Here is a 26,538-nt window from a genome sequence, read left to right on the forward strand (position 1 = left end):
TGACAGTGTTTGGGTTTTAATATCTTTGAAATTTAAAACACGAAGATCTTTAATTACAGGATCCACTCAAAAGGTCTGTGATTAAAGTAAATGCTGTTTAGCTCACTGAAATACTGCTTAACTTTAAAAATACGTCATACTCAAAATGTATTTGCCATTTTCAAGAGCATTCTTGTTAAAATCTGAGTTTGCACAGGCAGTGGTTTAAAAGTTTTAACCCATTTTCAGACCTAATTTCAGGTGGATTGTCTTCGGGACGCATCTCTCTGGCTGTGGCCACAGGCCTGGAGACACAGCACTGACCCCTGGTCCTCTCCCACCCCCCTGCCTCGCGCTGAGACGCCAAGTGGCTCACGCTAAGGAGTCAGTGATTTCAGAGGAGGGACTCGTGGGCCCTATTACCAGCTTTAGGAGTATCAGAAATCTAACTTTTGAGTTTTACTAACAATCCTTCATTTCTTGACTTTAAAATTGTTATGATGTCACTCAGACCATGAGTCCCCAAACTGAGACTGGACTAATCAATCTCCCCCAGAGATGTGGTCTTCACTGGACAAGTCAGGAAGTTTTCAATCAGCACTAAAGAGCAGGCCACACACAGGGAAGGTCAGAGCATTTGCATGACAAGACCCTAACTTTTCCCCCTTAGGGAGAGCCACCTGCCTCAACCCATCCTTTTCTTTTGCCAATAACTATCTTGCTCCATCCTCCTTCTATAAAAAATCTTTCTTTGTGTACATCTCCTGGGAGCCTCCTCTGCTTGCTGTCCAATTCATAAATATTTAATAAAGCCAGTTAGATCTTTAAAAGGTTCTCAAAGTCTTGCTATTTAACACATTCACACTGTACTATTTATGTTCACGATACCACAAGGCAGCATAAGAAAATCTCTCTGGATGGTGCCTGTTGGCTAGGTTCAATTATTAAATGCAGTGTCTCTCCAAAAGAGTAGCTGGTGACCAAAAAGTAAGTGTGGATAGCAAGAAAATCCTCTTTTGCCCTGCTAAGTCATGAAATCTGAACAGCAACAGATGTGTGAGAGTGAACAGTAAGATTCTATCCCTGGTCAGCACAGTGGGCAGTGCTCTGCCCTCGCGGCCTGTTCTGTGGCACCTGTGATCCAAAAGGAACTGGGTGGCAGGCACTGAGGGGGGCACTTGACAGGATGAGCACTGAGTGTTATACTATGTATGTTGGCAAATTGAACTCCAATAAAAAAATATACACATTAAAAAAAAACCCAAAAGGAACTGGGTGAATGAGCTCAGCAGCAGCCCTTGTACTCTGTGCTCTCTCCCCTCTAAACTTATCTTTTAGAGGCAGTTTAATGGCATAAAGTGAAGGGACAGGGGCTGGAGCAAGATAGGTGTAGATAAGATTTGTGTAAAAACTGCCCAAAGTAATTGGGACCCAAGAAAAATGAGATTAAAAATGTCACATGTGGCAGGGTTTTTGGCTACAGCGACATGAAGAGGATAGCAAATCTCCTCCCCCCAAGACAAATATTTAACTGGACAAAACCATCCAGAACAAGCATTTCAGGTCTCTGGGAATGAACAAGAGTCAAACAAGACACAGAGCAGCACCTACTCCCAAGACCTGGTGCAGGGCCATCTTTGCTCCTCAACAGGGCTCCCCAGCCGACCAAGAGGGCAGAGCTGGTGTGGCCTGCAAGCCTGAGGAGCCCTGCAGCACAAGCAGGGCAGTCAGCACAGTCAGGACGAGCAGCAACCTCAGAGGGAAGGGAATGGGGAACACCCACCGAACTGTCAGCCCCCGGGCTTTCTGGAACAATAGTCAACCAGCCAGTAATCTGAGAAACAGAATGAGAAATCTTGGAAACGAAAGAGCTTTCCACGGGTGCCAGGGAGCCAGGGAAGCTCATGGGTGTGCCAGGGCCCAAGGGGGTGGGTAGGAAGGGCAAGTGCTGCCCCACTCACAGACCACTGGCCAATCTCTTCCTGAATGACCGACCAGCCGACCAACAAGCTGTGTAACAACATGCTCAACCCATAGGAAGCCAGGCTAAGAAATGAAAGAATAAAAAACTGATAAAAAAAATCCTTCTGAATAAAAATACAACATATCAAAATCTAAAGCAGTTATGTCAGAAAGGAAAATAAATCTGAAACCAAGAACCTGAACTTTTATCTCTAGAAGCTGGGGAGGGCGGAGGATCCAATCCAAAATACAAGGAAGCAAACGGTAAGATCACAGCAAAAAGCAATGACTAGGAAACAGAAAAACAATAGGGAAAAATCAATGAAACCAAAAGTTTCATTTTTGAGATCAACAAAACCAATGACCTCTAACGATCAAGAAAAAGGAAGGGTGCCAAAGACCACAGTCAGAAATAACAGAGCCATTATCACCACAGCCCCTACCAAAATGAAAAAGGACGTCATGACCAGCTTTATACCAAGTCAGGCCACTGAGGTGAAATGAGACTTTCACCGAGGTGAAACACCAAAACAGATTCAAGAAGAAAATCTGAAAAGACACTGAGGTGGTAGTGAAAAGCACCCCCGCAAAGAAAAAGCCAGATGAACTCCCTGGTGAACCTTGTCAGAGCCTCTTTCAGAAAAGAGAGGGGGAGGAAGAACCTTCCTACTTGCCCTCTGAGGCTGGCATGACCCAGATGGAAACGCTGAAGACCTCCCAAGAGAAGCAAGCCACAAAAGAACATCCTCAACAAATGTGCGTGAGGAAAGTTCTGTACTAGAGCATCACGCACCGTGAGCAAGCACTGTCTAGCCCAGGAATGCAAGGCTGGTTGTACACTGGCAAACCACGTCATCGCCTGTACTGGTGCAGCAAAAGCATTCTCAATTAAAACTCTCAGCAAACCAGGGATGGAAGGAACTTCTGTCGACTCATAAAGGGCATCCCCTACAAATGGGCAGCTCACATCATGCTTGGTGATGAAGACTGAGTGCTTTCTCCTAAGGACCACTTATGTTCACACTGCCCCCACTGGTCAGGGACACTCAGTTTACCTATTTTTCACCTGGGGAGAGTTCTAATCCTAGCCATCCTGGGCTTGAATCCAGAACCATCTATTTTATATTTTAGACTGTAGAGCTGGGATCTCGACATGAGCATATTTTAAAGGCTCTGTGGGTGATGGCTGTGCAGATAAGGCTGTGGATGGCTGAACCAGACAGGTGCCTCCTGACCTGCCATGACTCTGCCTCCAACAAGTGCATTATCACTGCCAGCTGAGAGTCATTCCTACCTTACAGAGAAAGATCCCCAAATGAAAATGGAAGCACCGTGGGAAAGATAGGCCACTCTACAAGACCACAATCCACAGAAACATTTCAGCTGCTGGTCTGTTTTTCTCAAAGCTGCTCCCCAGGTCTTCCACTCAAGGTGGAAGTTGGTGCCAGAGCCAGGCAGGGGTGGCCTATTCTAGGTGCACAAGGTTTCAAAGTCCTTACCTTAAAAAGCTTTGTGACCTCTGATTTTGGATATGTTTGAATTTTTCTTTTCTTTTAAAGAGGGCATGGGGAGTGGGACAGAGGGAGAGGAAGACTCTCAAGGAGGCTCCATGCCCAGCACAGAGGCTGACATGGGACTCAATCCCATAACCCTGAGATCGTGACTGAGTGGAAATCAGGCGTCAGACACTTAACCAACTGAGCTACCTGGGTGCCCCTTGAATTTTTCTATACTATAAAATTGAAAACCTTAAGGACATATACCACATATCCTCATCTTTCTCAAGAGCCAGGGATCCATTACTAACTTATTTAAAATCCTGGAATTGCATTAGTATAAGATTCATATATTTCCTATGCATATGTTGAGAAAAACATTCCTCTTTTTCCCATGCACTGACACTTCACAAGAAGTTCCAGGTCCTACAAGACGCTGGTGTCAGGTGCAGGCGTAGCCAGCCTCACAAATTCTCCACACAGCTCAGCTACACAAGAGTCTACTGATTGATTGATTCTCCAACTTCCACCCTTTTCACCCACATGAGTAAATGAACTGGCTAGGTCCTGGTTAGCTCTAAGGGAAAGCCTTCTACTGTAGGGACTTAAGGGATCTAAATAAACTCCCTGGAAGCCTACCCGATGAACAGTTCAAGGATTCCTAAAGAACATGCTACACTATAAGCATCTATAAAAACAAGAGGTTTAGATCTCATCAATCTATCTTGTTCACTATGCCCAAATTTCTCGTCCATGCCAAAGGCCTGAGGTATCTACTGAATAAATCAGTAACTAGTGCATGGTACTTTTAAAAACTGAGTAATTCTCAATGTGCTACAAAAAAGTTGATGGTATAAGGACGCTAGGTTACAGCCACTGTCAATTAGGACACAGGTATTTCATCAACGTCACTATGAGGCTAAACAGGGCAGCTTTCAAGGCAGCAGTACTACCCTGTGCATCAGAAACAATTATGCCACGCTGCAGAGCAGATAATTAACTGCTACATACGACCTAAAAAGGGTGATGTTCACATGGACAAACAGAATGAATACTGCCGTCTTATTTTGCTTTCTCAATCCAAGACTAAAAACAAGATAATCTAGGTAGTGAACTTTAATTTAAAAAGAAGAGCTCCACCAAAAGTAAGATATTCTAACAAGTCTATGTTGAGGTATACAATGTATATATGTATCTGGATGATGAATATAGAATACTGGTGGTAATCTGATGATTTTTAAACTGGGAACCAAATTAATAACATAGACGTTTAGTCAAGAAATACTCCAAATAATAAATATTCTCTTCATTGTTACTTTGAGTAAGAGACTGGTGCTAGTTACTATAAGAAGAGACTATAATGTCAGATAAAAACCCAGAAAAACAAAGTTCTGAACTTTTATCTACCTTTCTAGAAAAGTTTACTCTTTAAAGCTTTATCCCCAAAGTTTAGGAAAAAAAGGTACCACAGAAGCCTCTCCGTTCCTCATTTGTGAAGAGAAAAACTTAACTTTCCTTATGTAGAATGGAGCATGAAAGCTTGTGACATCATGAAAGGGTCCCAGTCGTGGTGTACAAGGCCTCTTTTAGGGTTTTCTAAGAAATGATGATAATACCATTTCTAGAAGTGGTTTTCCTCTCCTACTGCTCTGCCCCTGGGCCCAATCTCAGGGCCACAGGGTCTCTGTCCTCCTCCTCCTCCTAGCCTGGCCTGCATCCTCCTTGTCCTCGGAAGTCCACACCCCCCCCCCGCCCCCCGCCCCCGGCATTCCCCTCCTGCCCACCTCGTGTTAAGTGCTTTGTGCTTCACAGCAGTAACCACCAACGCCATTCTGTTCACCATTAGCTGGAAGGGGAGCCCCACGGGGGAGGCACTGGCCCCCAAAGCATCCTCAGATGAGAGAACGAGCAGGTGGATGATAAACACTTGCTGAGCAAACGATGCACACAGAAAGGGGGATATTTCAGGCAGCGATTATGACAAATGTCCAGCTTTTAAGAAAAACCATTCCTATCACTTTTTATTGGAAGTGGGAGGAAGCCCTGGATAAGCTCTAGAGGCGCTCATATTTGAATCAATTTTTTACCTTCTATAGCTGTAAATAACATGCTCTAGAGCAGAAATTTCCAAGGCATTCCTAGGATCCTGATCACCAAGAGTTTTGGTAGGATTAACATAACACACTTTCAGGAGGGTGGGAGGTGTTAATGTTTCTGGAATGTCTGCAATGTGACAAGAAGCGTTCTGGGTTCTGTAGAGACATCTTTTCCTTCACTCCTCCCCTCAAGGTAAATACTATTATCCTCATTTTGCAAAAGAAAAGCCTGAGGCCCTTGGTCCCCAGGTTACCTGCGGGGACTTCCTATGTCTGGGGTCCCACAACACTTCCCACCCCAGACTACACATGAAAACAACGGTTTCCAGCAAACATGGAAACAAAAAAGTCTAGCCCCTCATGCAACTGCATGAAGGATCACTGTGATGCTGTGCTTTTGTGTACCACACAGATGAGCACTCAAGGCTTAAATGTAAGTTAAACAAGTTAGTCCACTTTGTAAGAAATGGACTAACAGAGAGGTTTCCTTTTCTCAATGCAGAAAACAATTATTCTCTTTCAAAAAAGTACAATGAGAATTACTCCAGTCAACAAGTGGAAGATAGTCAATGCACTAATTAGTAGGTTGTGGCCAGGAGCACATTCCTAATGCTTCCACTCACACACAAATACCAACAGCGGTCAAGGAGAAGCAAACTGAAGAAGGCACCTTCCACTAGAAGTCTTCTGTAACTTATAGTTACAGCACTGAAAGAGGTCCTAAAATCCTTGGTACTTAGCTATGTAAATATGAAAATACTGTTACATTCAAAATAGGAATTCCAGAAACCTATTAGCGTTAATGTGAGGAAATAACTGTTCCTTTGTGGATGGCAAAAGACGTCCTCTTCAAAAAAAAGTCAGTTCACTCTGAAAGTGAATCTCTCTCCAGGTGGCCTAGCTCCCTTTCTAATTACCTAAACTGTAAGGTGTGTAGATGTGATTTTAAGTATCTTCCACTTCCTCTAAACAGAGATGAGGTGAAAGAAGTTTGGCCTTAGGCCAATGCAGAAATGTTTCGTTGGTTGTCCCACAAGTGATTCTCTTTTAATGAATACTGTAAAAATGTCTTTTCAGAGTAGTTGTTCTTTTTTAAATATGAAGTACTAACTGAATTAAGTAAGCCCAGGGAATACTTTTTATCAGCTTAATCATTACCAAAAAATGAGGTTTGTAGCCAGCAACATTAGCAGGACAAATTTATTTATAACAAATGGTTTAAATGTATAGATAAAAAATGCCTATTGATATTGTCAGGGCTTCTTGCAATTTGACAGATCAAATCTTATTTTCATTCTTAAACCCCATGAAGAAGTGATATCACTGACTTGCATTCACTAGTGAGCAAATTGATTAATCCCTCTCTATAGAAATCTCAACTCTTGATTACAACTATCAGACGTTAAGCAGCATTATTCTAGAGTGACAACACTTGACAAATTCCCCAACCATTTTTCTCAGCTTTTGTGGCCCTGCTAGCTTGTATTAACCCTGATGAAAAATTAATTTCCCTTATCTTCTTCTAAACCCCAAAATCCAAATCCGCCAAACTGGCAACTCTTTCTGTAAAGGTATTATGAAAACCTCTAAAAGATTAATTGCATGTCTTCAGGTGACATTAAATTAATTTCTGTACTCATGACAGACATTTGATACTCCGTACTGAGAGGACAGATAACATTGTCAGGACACACACAAGGACAGTGGTTAGGGTCCCAGGGCAGCCTCTTATGAATTCTCCTTCCGATAAGGCCCACTTCACTGTCATGGCAATGCTGCTGATCTTACAGCCCACAGACCGCACGGAACAGGTTTCTATTAACTGCAACAATGCCATGCCTGGCCTTGTAATCTTTAGAAAAAAAACTCACTCAGAATCTGGACAGTAAATGATATGCATGCTACATGAAGTTTCTAAATATAAATACATTTAAGGGTCTATTTTGTCTTTGAAGGCCACTGTTTCAAGGAGAAAAGGTAGAAAAAAAACAAACAGGCTAACATTTTTTTCCAGGTCTCTAGGTCAATTACCTAATTAATTAAACTGTTGCAAGAGAATAGGAAGTAAAAATATTTTACCTCTGCAGTGTCCCTGGATTCTCTGCAATCAACGATCCTTACATATAGTAAGGATGCAAAACAGGTAAACAACTCAAGTCTAAAATGCTTCCCGTAAACTTACAGTAATGGGTCCCACATGAGTTGAAGTGAAGCAAAACCCACAAGGTCATAGAGACAAGGCACACAGACCTCATAAGTGCCTGGGACTTCTGAAGTAAAAGGATCTGAATGGCATACACAGTGGCTTTTACGGTATGGGGCTAACAGGACACCATACCTTGAGTGCCTCCCTCCCCACCATTCTACCTTTCTGACATGAGTCAGGTTTGGGGAAATCTTTAAAAAGCAAAGTTAACTGGCCTTTGAGGCCCTGAGCCTCTGGCGGCCGGCCAGGGAGGGGAGGATGGACCTCCTGCCCCAGGACTCTCCCACCTCTCTTGCATGAATATGTATATGAATTTCTGATTCAAACATGTATTTTACTCCCCAACATCATACCCCTAAAAAAACCCAAAAACTAACATAGATTGATTCATTACAACCAATTTCTGTCCTCTAATGAACAATTGATGATTTTGCCCAAATTTAGTGGTCATAATGTTTAAGAATGCTTTAAAAACCGTTTCTCTGAAAGTTATTAATTCTGTCCACTAAAGCATTTTACAGCTCTTAAAAACAACTATTTATATACGATAGTTTCTCCTCGGGAGTTTCTGGAATATACATATTCTCAAACACTTGACTAATCAGAATTTATGCCCGAAGTCTCTTCCTCTCTTCCGCTAGCTGCCTTCAGGTCCTTTTGCTGCTTATGAGCACCTGACACAGGGAAAGGACTCAGCAATCAACGAGGCCCTCCTGCCCCACCCAGAAGGACAGAGCCAGCAAGGCAAGAGTCTGGGCTAACCCTCACCCCCCACCTTCCTGGCCCCCTAACCTGGGTTAAAGGAGCCTCTCCTACACTCAGTTTCCTTGATAGTCTGGTCTTCCCAGAATCCTTCTATCACAACTGCATGGCAGCTCTGTCCCCTCGTACCTCACTTCCCACCTCCCCCCAACTCATTTCTTCCTGGCCCTCAAGCACACCTCAGCTCCCAGAGCCTGCCTGACACTGTGGCAGGAAGTTAGCTGCTGCCAGAAATCAAGCCAGTCAGGAAAGCTGCGCCCTCTATGCTGGTGAGGCAGCTCAGCACAGCTCATGGGGTGTCCTCCACAGCGTGGGACACGCCCAGCCCTGGCTGGGGCTCCATACAAGGACACCAAGGTCCTCACACACACACCTGCCACTCGACACAACCCAAAAAGTGCCAAACAGTATGTACCATATAATCCCATTCTGTACACTGGATAAAGGAGTTTTTGCAAGGGAAGCGCAAATGTGAGCATGAAAAGAAGACCAGAGGAATTAGGAACAAGGATTAACGCTATTTTTGTTTTTCCCCATTTTTCTAACGGGTGCTGTCTAAATGTCTACAACAAACAGCTATTACTTTTATAATCAGAAGTATTCACGGAAAAAACAGTTCTAATTCCTTCTTTGACATTTCATTAAAAAAAAAAAACCATACACAATGTCCAGGTTTTTAAAGGGAGAAGATACTTTCCCAATTACTTCAACAAATTTTTAAAAAATATTTATAATGTTCCTGAAACTGTCCTAAATCCTGGACACAAAAAGTGAACAGAACAACAAGCCCAGCCTCAGTGAGGAGCAGTAAGGAGACAGCTCCGCAAACCCGAGGCCATGCTCGGCAGGCAGTCAGTGCAGGACAGGCAGCCAGTGGGCCAGAGGCAGGAAGCAGGGCACTTCCGGAGAGCAGGAGGCAGTGAAGGTGACCAATCCCAACCCTACCTTCTCTGTGTAGGAGTTGCAACTCCTCCTCAAAGTGGGAGTCCCCTAAGGGTGACATATGGCTCCAGGAGGAACACTTCTGTCTCTAAATGCAACGCTCAGGAGCTGTACCTATAACTTACTGTGTATTAACGTCAAAAGTAGAACCTCAAAAAAAACACAGCAAGTTATGACTAGTTTAGAAATATGTTTTTAAAAAATGAGGTTCAAGTACTAGTTATACCTCTGCTAAAACTTTCCAATGGTTCCCAGGGCTCTAACAATCAAGATTTGAGACCTAGAAGAGCCCGTAAAACCCGTGTCCAGACTTACTTGCTCTCTGCTCTCTGGCAAAACTGGCCTTCCTATAGCTAGAAAACTGTCCATAACTTCCCGGCCATAGGACCTTTGTCTGTGCTCTCCCCTATCTGCCTAGAAGGCTCTTTCCTTTTCCCCTGCCCTCCTTGCTTCACCTCTACACGCAAAGTCACTTCTCTAAGTCTCCCTATCTTACTTCTCACAACACCTGTCAGGGGCTGCTTTTACCTGCATTCATGACACATCCTGAGCTTGCACAGCACCTGGTCTATTGAGCACTTCCTACTTGCCCTATGCAGCTCACGCAAATGCACACAAGGCTCCTCAGCCCCAAGGTCTATCCAGTGGACAAGCTCTACCACAGCTGCCCTGCTCATGAACGCTAGCACCAAGGCAGAACCCTTACCCCAAGCGCGACATGAAGAAGTGACAGTGCCTCCTAGCGACAGCTGCCAATAAGCCTTACCAAAGCGTGCACTAAACAGAACAAAACACAGAACTACAACTTCGGATCCCTGCACGTGCCAAGTCCACCTGGCCCCTGCCATGGATGGGGAGGAGCCCTCAGAGACCCACCGTGCCACTCCCTCACCTCCCTCTTAGTATCATTCACCTCAGTCACTGCCAAAAGAACATGCCTTGGCTAGCCTCCTTGTCCCAAAACCCTCATTTTTACTATTTAAATGGTGACCACGAATTCCCTCAGAATTCTCACACAGAACAATTCAAAAAATAAACTCTATACAGCAAAAAGTGTACTTTTTTCATGTCAACAACCTGTTACATGAACGTACTAAAAACAGAATTTCTTTCTGATCCATCCTTCTGCCTTTGGAACTGCCTGGAGGGATGGGCGTGTGCGGACAGAGCCCAGAGCAATGATCCTCAGGGAGCACACCCAGCGCCCAGCTCTCCACTACGAGGGGGCTGAGCAGACAAAGTCCAGCGTGAGCCTGATCATCTTCTGGCACCAGATGTAAAGACGTGTTCAAAGAGTGATGGAGACACATCAACAAACAGAGCCAGCCTAAAGCGGCTCTCACCAGCCAATCCAGGACAATTCAAACATCAAAACCAACAATGACAGTAACAGTTCACTGGATAAAATAAATGTCCATAAGCCCATATTGCTGTAAATAAAAGCAGCAATAAGAAAGCAAGAGAAAACAGAAAGCTATTAGAGTAAGCATACAGAGTGAGTGCTGGTGGGATAAAAACATCAGGGTTTGCTATAAACGGTGGAAATCTGACAAGAAATGAGATGCTTCCATAGTCTCAAAATATCTTCTCATCAAGTACTTATCAATTATAAAGTGTAGGACTGCAACCCTAGGGAGAGAGACCTGGTAAACACCATCTCGCTCAAGTAATCCCAGCTGCCAACACTGGACAGACACATCAGGTGCCCCCCGACAGGTCCCACAGAGGACATGATGTCCTTCCGTGGGGTTCCCACCCAAAGCACACAACCTGCAAGTCCGCATGAGGAGAAGTAAGAGAATCCCAAATTGAAGGACATGTGACAGCCTCCCCTCTTTAAAAGTCAAGGGCAAAACACACAAAGGCAGAGGCACTGTCCCAGAGTCGTGGGGACTATAAATACAACACACTGCGCTGCGCCGGGGACGAGAGAGGAATGCTGTGTCCACACGGAATCTCCCAAGTTCCGATGTGGGTACCTGTGGCTGGGCAAGAAGGCAGCCCACTGCTCAGGAGACGTGGCAGGTGTGGGGAGTGTGAGCGAGGGTAGAGAGCAACAGCGGCAACGCGAACGTGACAAAACAAACTGGTGAATCTGATAAAGGGTGTGCAGGAGTTCCTTATATTATTTTTGCAACTTCTCTTAAACTGTAATTACATCAGAATAAAATGTCCTCCACAGAACACAGAAAAATCAGGTCTGTACATGTTACCTCTCCTACCAGCTCCCTACAGAAATCTGACAGTAACTTCTGAGCAGGGAGGAATCTACAAGTACAGTCCAACCCCCAAAAGCAAGCTCACACAAATAAATTGGGACCTTTCGCAAGCAGCATTTTGACAGCCTTTTAAAAATAAAATACAAGAGTATCACAATTGGACAGCTGGCTTTCCTGCTGAGACATTCTGCACTTCTCCCATTTCTCTGTGTGGCCAGCAGAACAAAGGACTGTTTACTTAATTTGCTGCCAAATCCTTAAAAATTTTATTACCTCAATCAGAATAAAGCCACTGAATCCAGAGTTTGCTTTCATTTTCTTAAAGAGCACTAGAAACTCCTGCTCTGAATAAGCCACTGCTCCTGCCTTGGTCAGCAAGTAAAGGGTGGTGGCCCTGGAGCTGCTCCCAGGGGCCGGGGCCTTGCACAGCTCCTTACCCCTGCTACCGTCTCAAGCCCCCAGCCAGCCTGTGGGAGCACGCCACACTCTCTGGAGGACACTGGGGCCTGCTGGGGCCACGAACCAAGGCTACCTGAAACCACAACCCAACATGCCTTAACCTGGATGCCAAAGCTAAGCCCTGATTAAACTCCTTAATGAAGGAAGTGCCCATGACACATGCTTGTTCTAATTCTTTTTTTCTGGGGTGTGATCACAAAGGATGGCTGGATGACTATAATAAGTTTACACTGAATAAACACTTTATATTTTTGTGTTTGCTCTGATATTACTTAAACGGATTTTCTGGATTATGAATAAAATTATGATTTAAAAAGACTGCTCTTTTGGTTTCTGAAAATTAAATACTTAAATTAAGTAGCTTTCTGAGAAATGAGCAAATGGAAAATATTTCCATATTTTCAGTAATAAAAAAGAACCATTCCATCAAATATAATTCTTCAGATAGGTTACTTACATATAAGAAACACTCAGAAAGGAATATTAAGTTGTTCTGAAAGTATTCAACAATACTGAACACTCTTCATGAACTGCCACTTTACGCAAACTTGCTCCTTTTGTAGTCTCATGTAGCAAAGCTAGATGACAAAATATGAGTGGGAAAACTAAAATTCATGCATATATCGATGAGGCTCACAACAAAGGTCTCTAAATTTAAATAGCAAATTCCCCTAGTTCTCACCCTAGTGCTTTATATATAAAATGTGACCTAATCTGATTTCTACGGAAATGTTCAAAGGTTCATTTAGAGCACATGGCAAGTTACAGCTGCATAGAGCCAGGAGACACCATCCCTCACTCCTACGGGCCAGGGGCCCTGTGTTACCCACATGGTAAGGTTCTAGAAGGGGAATGATGGAAACCCAGCAACTCTCCAGTCTGTTATTCAGAGCTGCTGCCATATGCCAATCCCAACACTTTTCTCCTACTCTAGAATCCTCATCACTCTCCAGTCACTAGTACTTGTGGTTGACAAGAAAAATGAACCTAATCATCACCCTTCTTCTAGAAGCCCCCACTAAAACTTTTCTCTATTAATTCTGCTATGTACTTACCGGAAACCGTAGAATATGATCTCTGATCAAGAATTAACACTTTGGAACAAGGCAGCAGTAAAAACAACTGTTATAAATACTAGTAAAGAACCTCAGCTCTACCCAATCAGTAGCTGGGTGGCTCTAGGGTACTAACACAACCTCTGAGACTGAATCTACTCACCTATAAAACAGGAATCAAAGTATCTACCTCACAAAAATGCTCTGAGGCTATGCTAAACATACGGTAAGCCAGATGACTATAGGGCATGAAATCACAGACTGCATTCCTGAAGGGGGCCTTAGGAGCATGCCCAAAAGAAAGCAGGCTATGCATGGAGTGCCTTCCATGTGCTAAAAGGCTCATTCACTCATTTCCACAATTCTTTTATAACCCCGTCCACAGTCTGGGTACCTGGAGACTGGGGTTCAGAGAAACAAACTGACAGCTCAGGGTCTCAGAGGATGGGTAACACACGCCTACCCAAACGAGGGTCCTCCTCACACAGAGTCACACTGTGTACGTGTCGCACCATCACAGACAGACAGAAGTGCTCAGTCCTGGCGAGGGAGGGCCTCCACCGCTACCTTTCATGAAAGGAATTCCACAGCGACCAACCACCAAGAGGACGCCCACAGAGGGCTCCCAATGAAAGTGAAGAACCACTGTGAGCTTTACCATGACTCAGTTGCCACAACGGTGAGAACCAATATCAACAAAGAATTTTTATTCAATTCTTTTTGAAAATGCTTCCTATGCCCATGATACATTAGCTATAACAAAGAGAAAGGATATAAAAGGACTAGAAATTCCCTTATACTGATTAGGGTGAACTAAAATCACTTTAAAAATAATATAATAAAAATAAAGATTAAAAAAACAACACCTGTCTTAAGACTTGGGCTCGTTCACATTTTAAAAAACCCAATTTAATATAATCCAAAGATAAATTGTTTGATTATAAATAATGAAATACGGAAAATAATAAAAGAGAACTCCATATTGATTCAGAATCGCCTCACAAGTAAAAGTACACCTAGAGAATCCTAATTAAGTTTTAAGGTATTTCCAATTCTGTATGTCAGAATAAGAGTTCCAAGACACTTTTGCTTTCCTGACAATCCTGTGGATACCTATCTGAAATGTGATCACTGCCGGGCCATGTTCTAGCATGGCACTGTATACTGCCATAGTCCTGTGCCCTGTCTGGAGACCAAACAACAGAACTAGAGGAGGCGACCGAATGCAAAGAATAATTTAATTGCATATATCTGATGCCAGTTTAGGTTAGAAAGAAGTAAGGGAAACAAAACTGACTCTCTCCAGAATAATCTCTCTAGGAAAACTTATAAATACACTATATTGTGCTTCTGTACTAACAGGATGTACAGAAGTCCCGCCCTCACAACAAAATACAAGAACATCAACAGACGAGATGTTTTTACCTGAAGTGCATAAACAACACTAAGCTTGCTGTGCCCATCAGAACCTAGCCAGGGCGCTAGCCAAGTCCTGGGTAGCCGAGTCCCAGGCACTAACACCATGGCCTGCGGAGGAAAGAGAGCACCAGCAGGGGCAGAAACAACAGCCCCAGGAGATGCGAGCTCACCCATCACCTAATGAAATGGTTCCCTCCTCCCACCACCCACACAATTACGAATACGTTCTCTTAAGGATAGTCCTATCCACACACACAAAAACCCAAGGCTTTCAGGGAAATACTATTTTTCTGGTTCAGAGATACACCCAAAATGTATTTAATCCCTGGTAAATTGAAAGTTGCCAACATGCTACTGCAGGACTTGCTGGACTAAATTCTAAGATACAGAACATGTTGATTAAATAGCTTAAAACTTGAAAATTAAAAAGAGCTAAAAAGTTGTTTCAAATTTTGGCAAGTAGCTATTTTCACACAGAATTCCTGTTGTTTTTCTGTGTATTATAAAATTATACAGCATGATTCTGGGATACAGTCTAATAAAAAAAATCTTTTTTCCCACTGGAAAAAAACAGCAAAAATTTAAGTAGAAAAATTCTTTTAAAGGATAAGTCCTTACTAGTCTGAAAGCTGCCAGCGCCCTGCACCTCCCAGCCTATGAGAGGTCCTCAGTTCACACCAGCCACAGCAGCACATGGCACCAACCATCAATGCCATAGGGAAAAGGCCTACTCCCAACCTTAGCCCTCTGGCCCCCTGGCCCCTCCTTATAAGTTCTTAACTCAAAAAAAAAAAAAAAAAAAAATGAGACACTGACAAAGCCTGCCTTAAACAAGGTCAAAACAAAAGACCACAGATACCATGAAACTGAATGCTTGGGTTCTCGCCTAAAGAAAACAAATTCATAAAACGATAAAACAAGCCGATATGAGAGAGGACATCTGCTTACCCAACACCTGAACCACAATTAATGGAGGGGAGAAAAAACAGGTTTGAAAAAATATTACAGGGTCTGCTGAAGATGGAATTCCCAATTCGTATTACTCTATCAGATTTTTCTCATATCACATGAAAAAGTCACACTTTACAGACCAGGAAATAAAAGCAATAAAACTCAACTTGCTAAACTACTAGCAATGAGCTGTTCCTACCCCAGCACGGCAATGATCCTCTGCGCCCCCCACCAAGTGCACAAGGGACCATGCCAGTCAACATCCTCTGGTTTAGGTGGCCTGCTCTGACCACCCGCATCCCCAGCTCTTCCCTTCCTCAATGCACAATAGAGAGGGTGCATAGGCCGGAGCATTGCTCCAGGGCATGGCCCACCCTGACACAGACAGTAGGCCATGGCACAGGTGAGTCACCCCCTGTGGGCAAGTCAAGAACATGTGGCAGGGCGAGAAAGCATGGATTCTACAGAGCTACAAAGCACTCCCAGACTTCCGCTGTGCGAGTCTGTCTGCAGCAACTGCGTTCCTAACTTCTCTAAACCCAAGGACGGTGCCCCACTGAATATGATCTATAGGGGGAACCATCCAAAAGGAAAGAAACAAAGGAAACTCCTGAAAACCTGCAGTAAGACCATACAGGACTTTCTTGAGAATCCTGTCGATTTTTTTTTTTTTTTACAACAAAGGAGATTAGCTTGACAAGAGACAGAAAACAATCTCCAAACAACGCTGCTTAAAAGGAGCCACACAACACACACGCCTGCCCCCCACCCACCGCTGCTCACTGAATCTAAAGCTACACACAACAGATAAGTATACTTGTTTCGTGGCAAAGGAAATTTTATTTTTAAAATAAACTTGATAGTTTTGTCACAAATTATCTATAAAAGTAAGCTAAAACTGCAAAACATCTACCATGGGGACTGTCACACTGGCCTTGCTTTAAGACCCCTGATAGACCATGGAAACAACACAGGGCTCAGTGGAAAGGAAAATCGCAATGACAACCCTTGCACCCAACTGTGAGTAGTACGGAGGGCTGGACCACATGATTGCAAGTGAGGCAGTTAAAACTTCCCTTTCTGCAAGAACCTTCCTTGGGAATGGGGACATTCTGAGTGAAGCACAGATTCCAAGAGGCACCAGTTACTTCGTCAACTTACCCCGCCTGACAACTTAATCACCCTGACCTTGGAGCTGACGTGCGGCCCATCTCCGCCGCCGCTGTTTGCCCGGTGCATGACAGTCCTTTTCGCGCCAGGCTTGGCGTCCGGGGGCCGGCCCTGCAGGGACGCCACTCGAGTGGTCTGTGAGGGGGGTGGCGGCCCCTCCCCGTCCGCAGGTTTTACCTGCAGGACCTTGTGCTGAGCTGGACTCTGAGGTACGGTTCTGGCCTGTCTCAAATGTTTCAATGGTTTCATCTGTTGTCCTTGATACTGCATGTTAGCACCAGATGGCACAAAATTTGATGTTTTGGGCTGAACATTTGAAACAGTGACATCTTGGTTTTTCACGAGAAGTCTGTTTTTCACATTTTGTCTGACCTGTGCACCTGGGAAGGGTAACAGTGGGTTTCCATTGGTGGGCAACGGTGAAGCCGCCTGCTGCTCCTGCTCTGCCGCGGTGGGGGGCAGGTGGAGCTGCTGCTGCTGCTGGGCCAGCCTCTCAAGCAGCTCTTTCTTCCTGGCACCTGCCTGCTGCTGCCGGCGCAGCTCCTTCTGCTTGAGGATCTCTTCTCGGAGGCGCTTCTGTTCTTCTATCTTCAAACGATACAACCTCGTCTCTTCGTCTTCATCAGGAAACTGCAAAAGAAAACGGGCCTGCTTTACCACGGAGCCGAAGGCGATGGCGGCCATCCCAGGTCAGCGCAAGACACTGAGAAAATAAATGCACCTTCCCAAAACGCTTAATTCTGGATCAGAAAGAAGCCATTCAAAATCTGCTTATAGACTTTAAGTATAACTCCTTCCTCTGGGGAGGGAAAAAAAAATTACACACAGCTAAAGCTAATTTGGAAAATCTTATCAGAATATTAAAAATGAAATAATGTAAATTTCCACTCATTTACAAGTTTGAAACCAATTAAACTATTCATTTAAGATATCAAAATATGTTTCGAATGGAAATGGCAACAGTAGGCAGACCGTGCTGTCACACAGGTTTTATCTGGCTCTTCTCTGACGAAACAACAAAAGGTGGGTATAAATGACCTGAAAGGGCCTGATTAGAACTATTGATTTTTCGTACAGAATTTTCAGCCTGATCTCAAACTCATTTGTCACAGAATAATTGGTTATAATGAACAGCACAAGTCAATCTCTCTGACCTTGAACTCATGCACCCTCCACAGAATCAAAATGCTGCCAATTGCAGTATTGGAATATTAATGGTATATAAGGAATGCTTTAATATGCCAGCCCCAAACCATTCTGAAAGTCTATCCAAAAAAATCTTTGAGAAAGTTCAGTAACTTTTATAAAAAGCATCCAATGGGGAAAGTTTGTTAAACGTTAAGCATTTGTCAAAAATTATAATTTAAAAAAAATCACAGATATCCTCAACCAGACATCCTTTACAAAAGAACATAATAGGATTTAATTTCTTTATAATTCAGCTGTTAACAAATAAGCCTTAAGACTTGGGAATTAAGACCAAAAGGCAACTGAGGCGTCCATGGGTGCTCCTAGAGCCTACATACTTGACCTACAGGCCATACAGCCGGGCCTCATCAGGACTCCTCAGCATTTCAGAAGCCATTCCAACCAACTCGGTTACCTCATTTCAAAGTCTAGGACAGACCTGAAAGGGCAATTCTGAAGACAGATAGATGAGGGCATTTAGGGAAGCATCCAGAACAAGAAAAAGTGTTAAAGGAAGACAGATAAATAGTAATACGTGGACAACAGTTCAAAAGGCTTAGGGGCCAGAGCTTCCAGGGAGCAGCAGACTGCGGGGGAAGAAACAGGTCTTGAGTGCCCACTGCCTCAACATGGGAATCATTTATATTCACTAGGATTCTCCCCAATCAAGAGAAATTAAAATATGTTCAAAAAAAAGTGAAAATTAAAGAAAATATATGTTCAAATACATAGGAAGAAATACCTCTAGGTACATTTGTTCTTTATTATATCATTATCAATTGGGTGAACATAACACAATAAACCACATTTACCTAAGGAAAACAAATAGAAGACTTTTTAAAAATAGTTTTACTCTTGGTCCCATTTTATGTGTACACAGAATTAAAAGTGAATACATGAAGACATTCAATTTATACTAGGACTACCTGCAAGTTTCACTTCACATACAAAGCACCTGCTTGATTCCACAGAAACTTCCTCAGAAGCCTGCTTAAATCCACTGCTGTCAAGAGGATCGCCACAAGTGGCTAATGGTGTGCCTCAAGCTTACTTTCCTCATTTTATCCAGGCACTGTTACTATAAAAACAAAGTGTTGTGTGACTTAATTTTTCTGACCCAGATCGGGTTACACATACAAGGTTCCTATAAAGAATATAAGCAGGATAAAATTTTTAGCATAAATTTCTTTTTATGAACTACCCCAGTCCACTTTGTAAACCTACCTAATTTTTTCAAATATTGATCTCAAAACCAAAAAACTCACCCTTCTTCTAACATGATCTTAGTATATTATACAGTTAACTCTGTACCTTTGCCTTGTGTTTACTTCCTAGTGGTAACATTACATTGCCACTGCTGCAAGAATTTTTTAGGAAAATCTGGGCGCCTAGGTGGCTCAGCTGGTTAAACGACTGATCCGTGATTTCAACTCAGGTCATGATCTCAGGGCTGTGAGTTAAGAACCCCAAGTGAGGCTTGGGGTTCTCTCTCCCTCCTCCTCTGCCCCCGCCCCTCCATGTGTTCCCTCTCTAAAAAACAAATAAATATTTTTTTTTAAAAAAAGAAAAGATTTGTTAGGAAAATCTGACTCCACCCCCCAATTTCAACGGAAAGATAACAGATTAAGAAAACGTGACTTATTCTCTCATGCCTATATTATCTAAGGAAGTTCTTTAAGCTGGTATTCTTTCATTACATCATGTTAATAAATGATACAAACTTACTATACATTCTACATAGTTTTTAAAAATATTGGTGTAACTTCTATTATCCTGATCTTTTCCCATATCCCAGAGCACTGCTAGCAATGGTGGCCCCTCCCAGGGCGTGCCTATGAAACAGCAGACTCCTATGCATGGTTAAAACCTATGTCTCACAGATACTGCTCAACTGCTGCTGCATCTGTATTTCTAGGGAGCAGCCTTGGATGGAATCCCTATAACACGGAAGCATCAGGCAAACAGATCCAATAATTTGCTATCCCCCTAAGAGATAACAGTTCTACAGCATCAACTACAACTGCACAAATACAGAAACACAATCTAATATCATAAACCCCTGAGGATAAAAGTATGTCTTACATGGACATGGCTGTTAGGTTCAAGAAAGAACCTAGTGGTAAAAAAGTGAAGATTTTATGAAAAACTCAATGGATAAGAGTAAACTAAGAGGTACAAGTTGATTATATGGCTTCCTGTTTGAGATCAAATATTTTTAAATCAAAACGATCTTACCTCTGGTTCTGTTTTTGCTTCCTCTTTGGGTTGAACCACAGGGCTGACTGGCTTGACTTTGGCTTCAGTCTTGCCCTGTGTGCTCCGGGGCCCACCTCCTGGCCTCGTGGGCGGGGACGTGCTGGCGAGAGGCTTTACTGGAGCTGCAGGCGTGGACGAACAGCGGCTGCTACTCATCTCCATGACGTGTGACGGCGCTATTGGCAACTCGCGCAGATTACTGTTTCTTGGAGCAGTTGGCTGCATTTGCTGCATTGGCCGTTTGGTTACATTCTGAGAAGTTGTATTCTATTACAAGAAGACAGAAATTCAAATTACAATGGGATAAATGGGAGAAAGAACGCTGAAAGGCAAATTATTAGATAACAATATTGTTAAAAATCATTTTAATTAAGAAAGGACTTCTCCTCCTGGGGTGGATAACTTTCCTACGGTGAACACTTTTTTCCATGTGTGAATGTTCCTGCTCTATGGGGCAGCACACATTACCATTGAGGATTACGACTGGTCAAGGTTATCATACTCGCCTATAGACAGGCTCCTCCTGAATGGAAATTATGCCAAGGGGCTGCAGCTGGTGCCTTAGTATGGGGATTGACATTTGTCACAGAAGTGATAGGGCTCACAAAGGCTTACTGGCACTTTTACTGGGCCCCCTAAATTTAAGGTGGAAGAAACTAAGCAATAAGTCAGTATCCTAAGAAAAACTACATCTTCCAAGAGAAACATGTTCAAAACTTTTATTTGAGAGGAAATTCATAGTCATGTTGATCCCTGGGATTCGTAAGAGAGACCCAGCACCTAGAGGAGCTTACAGGTAGGAGGAATGGCTGGGAGAGACTGAGCTCTGAGAGCACCAGCTAAATATTTATGGGTGCAAGGCAGGGGGTGCAGTCCACCACTATTCAAAGAAAGTGAAGCCTAAGTTACAATGCACCTATCCACAAGTCCCTCCTCCATTCTTATATCGTGTTAGTCTCAATGTTACTTTAAGAAAGAAAGAGAGGCTGGTATGAGAAAAATTGAAATTAAAAGCAGCTAAGTGATATGCCTGAAGCTCCAGGTCAAAGGGACTCTGTACTAAAGGGAAAACCCAACTAATTCACCTTGGCCAAGCAGAATATCAGCCTCCTTATGGAGTTATTTAATGGACGACAAGGCAATAGTAATGTCTTGTGTTTGTGAAGCAATGCACATTTCCTCGTTTCCTTCGATGCAAGATGAACCTGTACCCTCACAACTAAATGTACTGTTCATCTCCCACCATTAAATATAGGCTTGCTGAAGGCAGGAAATTGGTCTCCTGTGTTCACTGCTACATTCCCAGGAACTGGAATGGCATCTAGCAACAGAGGCTGGTCAATCAATTCTTCCTGAATTCCTTTACTGATTTATTCAGAGCCCAAGGAGATTCAGACAATCCAGCCATCAAACAGGAAGCTACTGGCAAATATTTGCTCAAGTAATGTGTCCACAAATAATACCATCTATCGCAGTAAGAATATCTAGATATGTATGTGTAAGATGAAATAAGAGGGTGTCAATGCAGTGTTTCAGGCACAAATGGGACGTACTAATCTCTGTTGTCAAGAAAATATATTTCCTCACCAGTTTTTTAAACATACACACGTTTCAGTACTTCAATCGGGAGTGGAAGATGTTCCAGTTCCGAAGTTCTGGCGGCACATCCTGTGCCATCCGAGGGCCTCCCCCACCCCCCAACCAGGGAGACATCAAATACCGAGGGACACTCACATGCCTCAGCCCCTGGCGCTGGGGGCACTGCATCCGGCCACTGCTGGGTGGAGGCTGAGCCGCCTGAACATGAGGCCTGAACTGCGGCTGCGACGACATGGGCATGAGTGGTGGGGGCGGCACAGACAGGTGGTGGTGGTGCTGCGGCTGGTGCGGCGGCTGTGGAGGTGGCTGGTGCTGTGGGGGTGGCTGCAGTGGGGGCTGGTGCTGTGGCTGCAGGGGAGGCTGCTGCTGGGGCTGTGGCTGTGGCTGGTGCGGAGGAGGCAGTGGAGGGTGCAGGGGCCCCTTCCATGCCGAGGAGAGAGAAACAGTTTGTGAATGTAGGTACTAGTGATGCTCCCATTCGGCCATCCCCTTGAAAGCCAAACACCAGAACCACACAGGGGCACTAGAATTTCACTTTACATTGGTTGACAGAGGTAGTATGATCTTTAATGCAATAAAAAGCCAAAGCTGTTTTCATACACTTTATATTTGCTCTACATCCTCTTAATCCCCAAATTCCAGGAACTTGTTCTAGTAAATGACTAAGGATGCAAACCAACACAATGTCAGGGATGTTGCCTGCATCTTTGGCTCAAATACTGAAGAACTGAAACCAACACACGTGTCCAAAGAATGGCAGCTACCATAAAACGTAAAACTGTGCAGCATTTCTCCCATAATGCGGTGGAAGGTAACTGAGGAACAGGAGATCCTGACCCTGTGTTAACTCGCACAAGAGCAGGGTGCCCAGGGTGCTCAGGGCATGGGAAAGCACAAGGATCCAAATATTGCCGATGACCACTCCCAGATGATGGGATTTCTTAACTTCCTTTTTAAATACTTACCTACACTTGAATAATTCTGCAACGAAGATATATTTATCATCATTTTTAAAAAAAGAAAAATGAAGGAACATTTTATCCTACTTTAATACCCAAAATAATAATTTTTCTTTTATTTTTTTAACTTTCAATAGTCTACATGTTTATAAATAGTTAATTCAAGTATCCCATCATTCTGTATCTTTATAGTAAGCTTACATCTGAGCAGAATCACACAGAGCAAGAACAATCTCATAGACGCTCCAAGTCCCCCCATGAAACACAACCTAAAGCAGAGGGCACTCAAATCTTTCTAATAACAGAGGAACGGCAACACGGTTCTCCCACACAAAGAACCTATCTGCAGCTACATTTTACAGGAACATAATCCAACAAAAAAAATTTTATTTCCTCTGGTAAACCTTTCAGGAATCTTGCAATGATATGCAACGTATTATCAAAACACGTCCTACCTTTATTAGCAGTATCACCTTTAAAAAATCTGAAATTTTTTTTCATTTCCCCAAAAAATGACACTTTTTCCATTTCTTCTTTGAAGGGAGAAAAATAGTATTATCAACAAAGTTGTCTTTAGTAAGTAGTATATTTAAAATTAAACCCTTATTCTTTAATCTCTACACAGTTTAGAAGACTCTAAGGGAAAGAAGAAACTTCATCTTATGAAACAAAGAGCCAGAGCTCCAGGAGCAACCCTCCTCCATGGAGCCCGCCAAGATACATACCTGCAGGTTAGGCTGTGCATGCGTGGGCAGAAAGGGCTGGCCCGGGCCAGGCAGGAAGGGCTGCCGAGGAGGGATGAAAGGCCGCGTGGCCCCTGAGCCAGGCTGGCTGAAGTGCAGGATCCCCACTGGACCCGGCGGCTGGAGGGTGGGCCTGACGGGCCTCTCCCTGGGGAACACAGGCTGCTGTCCCTGCTGATTAAATGCTGGTCCAGGCTGAGTGAACGGTAAGGGACTAGGAGTGGGCACTGGGTGGGTGCTGCTAAGAAGTGTGGGGGGTGGTGGCGGCGGAGGGGGGCTTCTCTGTTCTAGAAAGAGATGGCTTGGGAACCTCGGTTCACCTGAAACTGAGAGATAGGCCACATGAGCCTCTATTGTACACAACACACCCATCACACAAGAGCAGTTTTATGTACCATCCTACTGGGAAAACAAGTTACAAGTGGTGGACAGGATGTGAATGTTTGAAAAGAATGCTACATTTTACAACTTATTTCTAGATTGCTTCATTACTCATTTTCTATGGAGACTGCCTCACAAATTGTATGAGATTTTCACATTGCAGGCACCAACAATGTCTAATTTTAGCACTGAAATGAAAGAAGTGCTCCAGTACAAAAATCTGGCACTCTTAAAAATCTATTAGAAGCTCAATCCCGTTTAAAACATGAATGTTGTCAGGAGCCTGGGTAGCTCAGTGGTTGAGCCTTTGGCTCAGGTCATGATACCCAGGGTCCTGGGATCGAGTCCTGCATCAGGCTCCCTGCAGGGAGACTGCTTCTCCTTGTGCTTCTGTCTCTGCTTCTGTCTCATGAATAAATAAAATATTAAAAAATAATAAAATAAAATAAAATAAAATAAAATAAAATAAAATAAAATAAAATAAAATAAAAAAGAACATTTCTAGGCACATCACCCAATACGACTTTGCCCCATGAGTCTGCAAGGTCCTTTACCTCCTAAAAAGAAAGGGTCTCGCTCCTGTGGCGGGGGTGGGGCTCTCCACTGGTCCTGGAGAGGGAGTCGTGGGGGCTGGCTGAAATTACTGGGGACAGGCCCAGGTGTATGCTGCGGGAACTCTGGAGGGCCCTGCAGAACAACCAGAAAACAGGATGAGAGGCAGAAAAAGTCTGCTTTTTCCAGAAGTGGATACATATATGGTTCCCACCTGAAAACATCAGTAACTGTCTCCCTTGGCCCCTCCCCTCACCAATATAATTAGAGGTTGTTACAAAGTAAGTGATCTTGCCATAATCAAACATCCAAATGCAGCATCACAACAGTAATTCCATGTTCTCCTATCACTACAGCACAAGATGATATTATTTTTAAGCTTACTGAAATCCATGCACTTACTGACCCTTCTTGCCCATTAATCCAAGAGGCTAAATGTCTACATTCAGTGTCCCTGGCACTGATCTTCTCCAACATGCTATAATTTGCTACCTTTTTAACACAACCATTAGCTTCAACTATGAAGCTGCTTTATTTCTTAAAGAAGAAAAAGAAATTGAATGTGTACCATAAACATCAGTAAGCTCTGACGAAACAGGACAATGTGAAATGCTTAAGAGACCATACTGCTACAGAAAAAATGTTTTAGTCAGATTTTACTGGATAAGACATTTTGAACTCTTACAGATTAATTCTTCCAATAAAACTCTATTTAGAGACAAACGAAATTAAGTCATTTTTCAGTTGGCCTTTTAAGGATTCATAAAGACCTTTAAACACATTGCATTTGCCTTTTGTTTTTCAGTGAGGCATTTAAAGAAAGCCTCACCATTTTTTTCACTTCTCCAGAAAGAATTAATTATACAGATACCAAAATAACATTCATTTAAAAACATCTTCTTTAAAACCTGGGATAGTGTGGGAGTGACCTGCAAGGAAATCTGTGGATCTGCCTGTGTGCTGGGCATGGGGCTGCAATGGGATGGGCCTGGAGAAGACGACTCAGGAAATGGCCTGGTGAAGTGCTGAGTCTGGAACTACCTGGGTAGGTTACCTGGTTGGATTCAATGCCAATTCTCTTGCTTCTCTGGCTGGTCGTTTTTGGGTTTTTTGGGTTTTTTTTAAAGATTTTATCTACTTATTTATGAGAGGCAAAGACATTGGCAGAGAAAGCAGGTTTCATGCAAGGAACCTAATACGGGACTCGATCCCGGGACTCCAGAATCACTCCCTGAGCCAAAGGCAGATGCCGAACCGCTGAGCAACCCAGGTGTCCCTCTCTGGCTTGTCTTGCAGCCCATGGGAAACCAGGCCAGGAGGCCAGAGACCTGAGCCGAAGCCCAGGGCAGGGCCTGAACCAAGGCTAAGGTCCAGTTTTTGGCAACCACAGCAGGAGACACCTCTTCTACTTTTCAGAGATGCTTAACCTCTACATATGTGAGCCAATGCTCCGGACACAATACCTACTATACGGTGACTAAGGAATGCAGTGATTTGCCCAAGATTTAAATAAACAATGTTGACAAAGCCAACATAAGCCAGTCGAGTATTGATACTGTCTGAGCAACCACTTCAGGAATAAGGACCAGCAGACACTGTGGCCCCTAGACCCATGAGTCCCTGGGTACAATGGCCATCTTTGTTACCCATGGCTCACATACTACACACCAAGCTCTGTGCAGAGCTCTGACCACTGGAGTTCATGAATGCGCAGCACAGCAAGAGCAAGAAACCCATTTCACAGCCCAGAAAATGGAAACTCAGGATATTGAATAATTTGCCAATCTATTGAGCCAACCAGGAACCCCTGGTTTCAATAATAAAGAAAAAACAAGTTAAAAGCTCCCAAAGGGTTCATTTTATTCATGACATGAAAATGAAGCAGGGGGTTTCAACCCATATGATATAATTCTTAAAATAATAAATTTGGGGATCTTAAAAATCAGATTTTCTCTTGACTTAATTATGAAAACGACAGCCTACAGCCAACTCAGAATTGTGAATTCTGGAAACCATCACGTCATATACAAATTTCTATATTTCCTAACTCATCCTTCCCTGTGGAAAATGCTCACTCTATGCCCCATCTCAGTCAAAATACAAAATCTCTACAGAGAAGGGCTTCTGTAAGTCCTCGGTACAGA

The 26,538-nt window shown here is 43.4% G+C and overlaps 1 protein-coding gene across 3 annotated transcripts in view; it reads right to left on the bottom strand.

Annotated features, from left to right (window-relative positions):
- The window catches only part of RBM33 (RNA binding motif protein 33), a 137,021-nt gene that overhangs the window by 18,931 nt on the left and 91,552 nt on the right, over positions 1 to 26,538 (bottom strand). For all 3 annotated transcript variants that reach the window (XM_055334648.1, XM_055334647.1, XM_055334646.1), the window contains 5 exons: positions 24,397 to 24,529; positions 23,444 to 23,787; positions 21,895 to 22,179; positions 20,140 to 20,427; positions 16,708 to 17,346 (listed from right to left, as the gene is read on the bottom strand). In XM_055334648.1, coding sequence (XP_055190623.1) covers positions 16,708 to 17,346; positions 20,140 to 20,427; positions 21,895 to 22,179; positions 23,444 to 23,787; positions 24,397 to 24,529 — 1,689 coding nt within the window. The remainder of the gene's footprint in view (positions 1 to 16,707; positions 17,347 to 20,139; positions 20,428 to 21,894; positions 22,180 to 23,443; positions 23,788 to 24,396; positions 24,530 to 26,538) is intronic.

Source organism: Nyctereutes procyonoides, unplaced genomic scaffold, assembly GCF_905146905.1.
Source record: "Nyctereutes procyonoides isolate TBG_1078 unplaced genomic scaffold, NYPRO_anot_genome, whole genome shotgun sequence".
NCBI classification, from domain to species: Eukaryota; Metazoa; Chordata; class Mammalia; order Carnivora; family Canidae; genus Nyctereutes; species Nyctereutes procyonoides.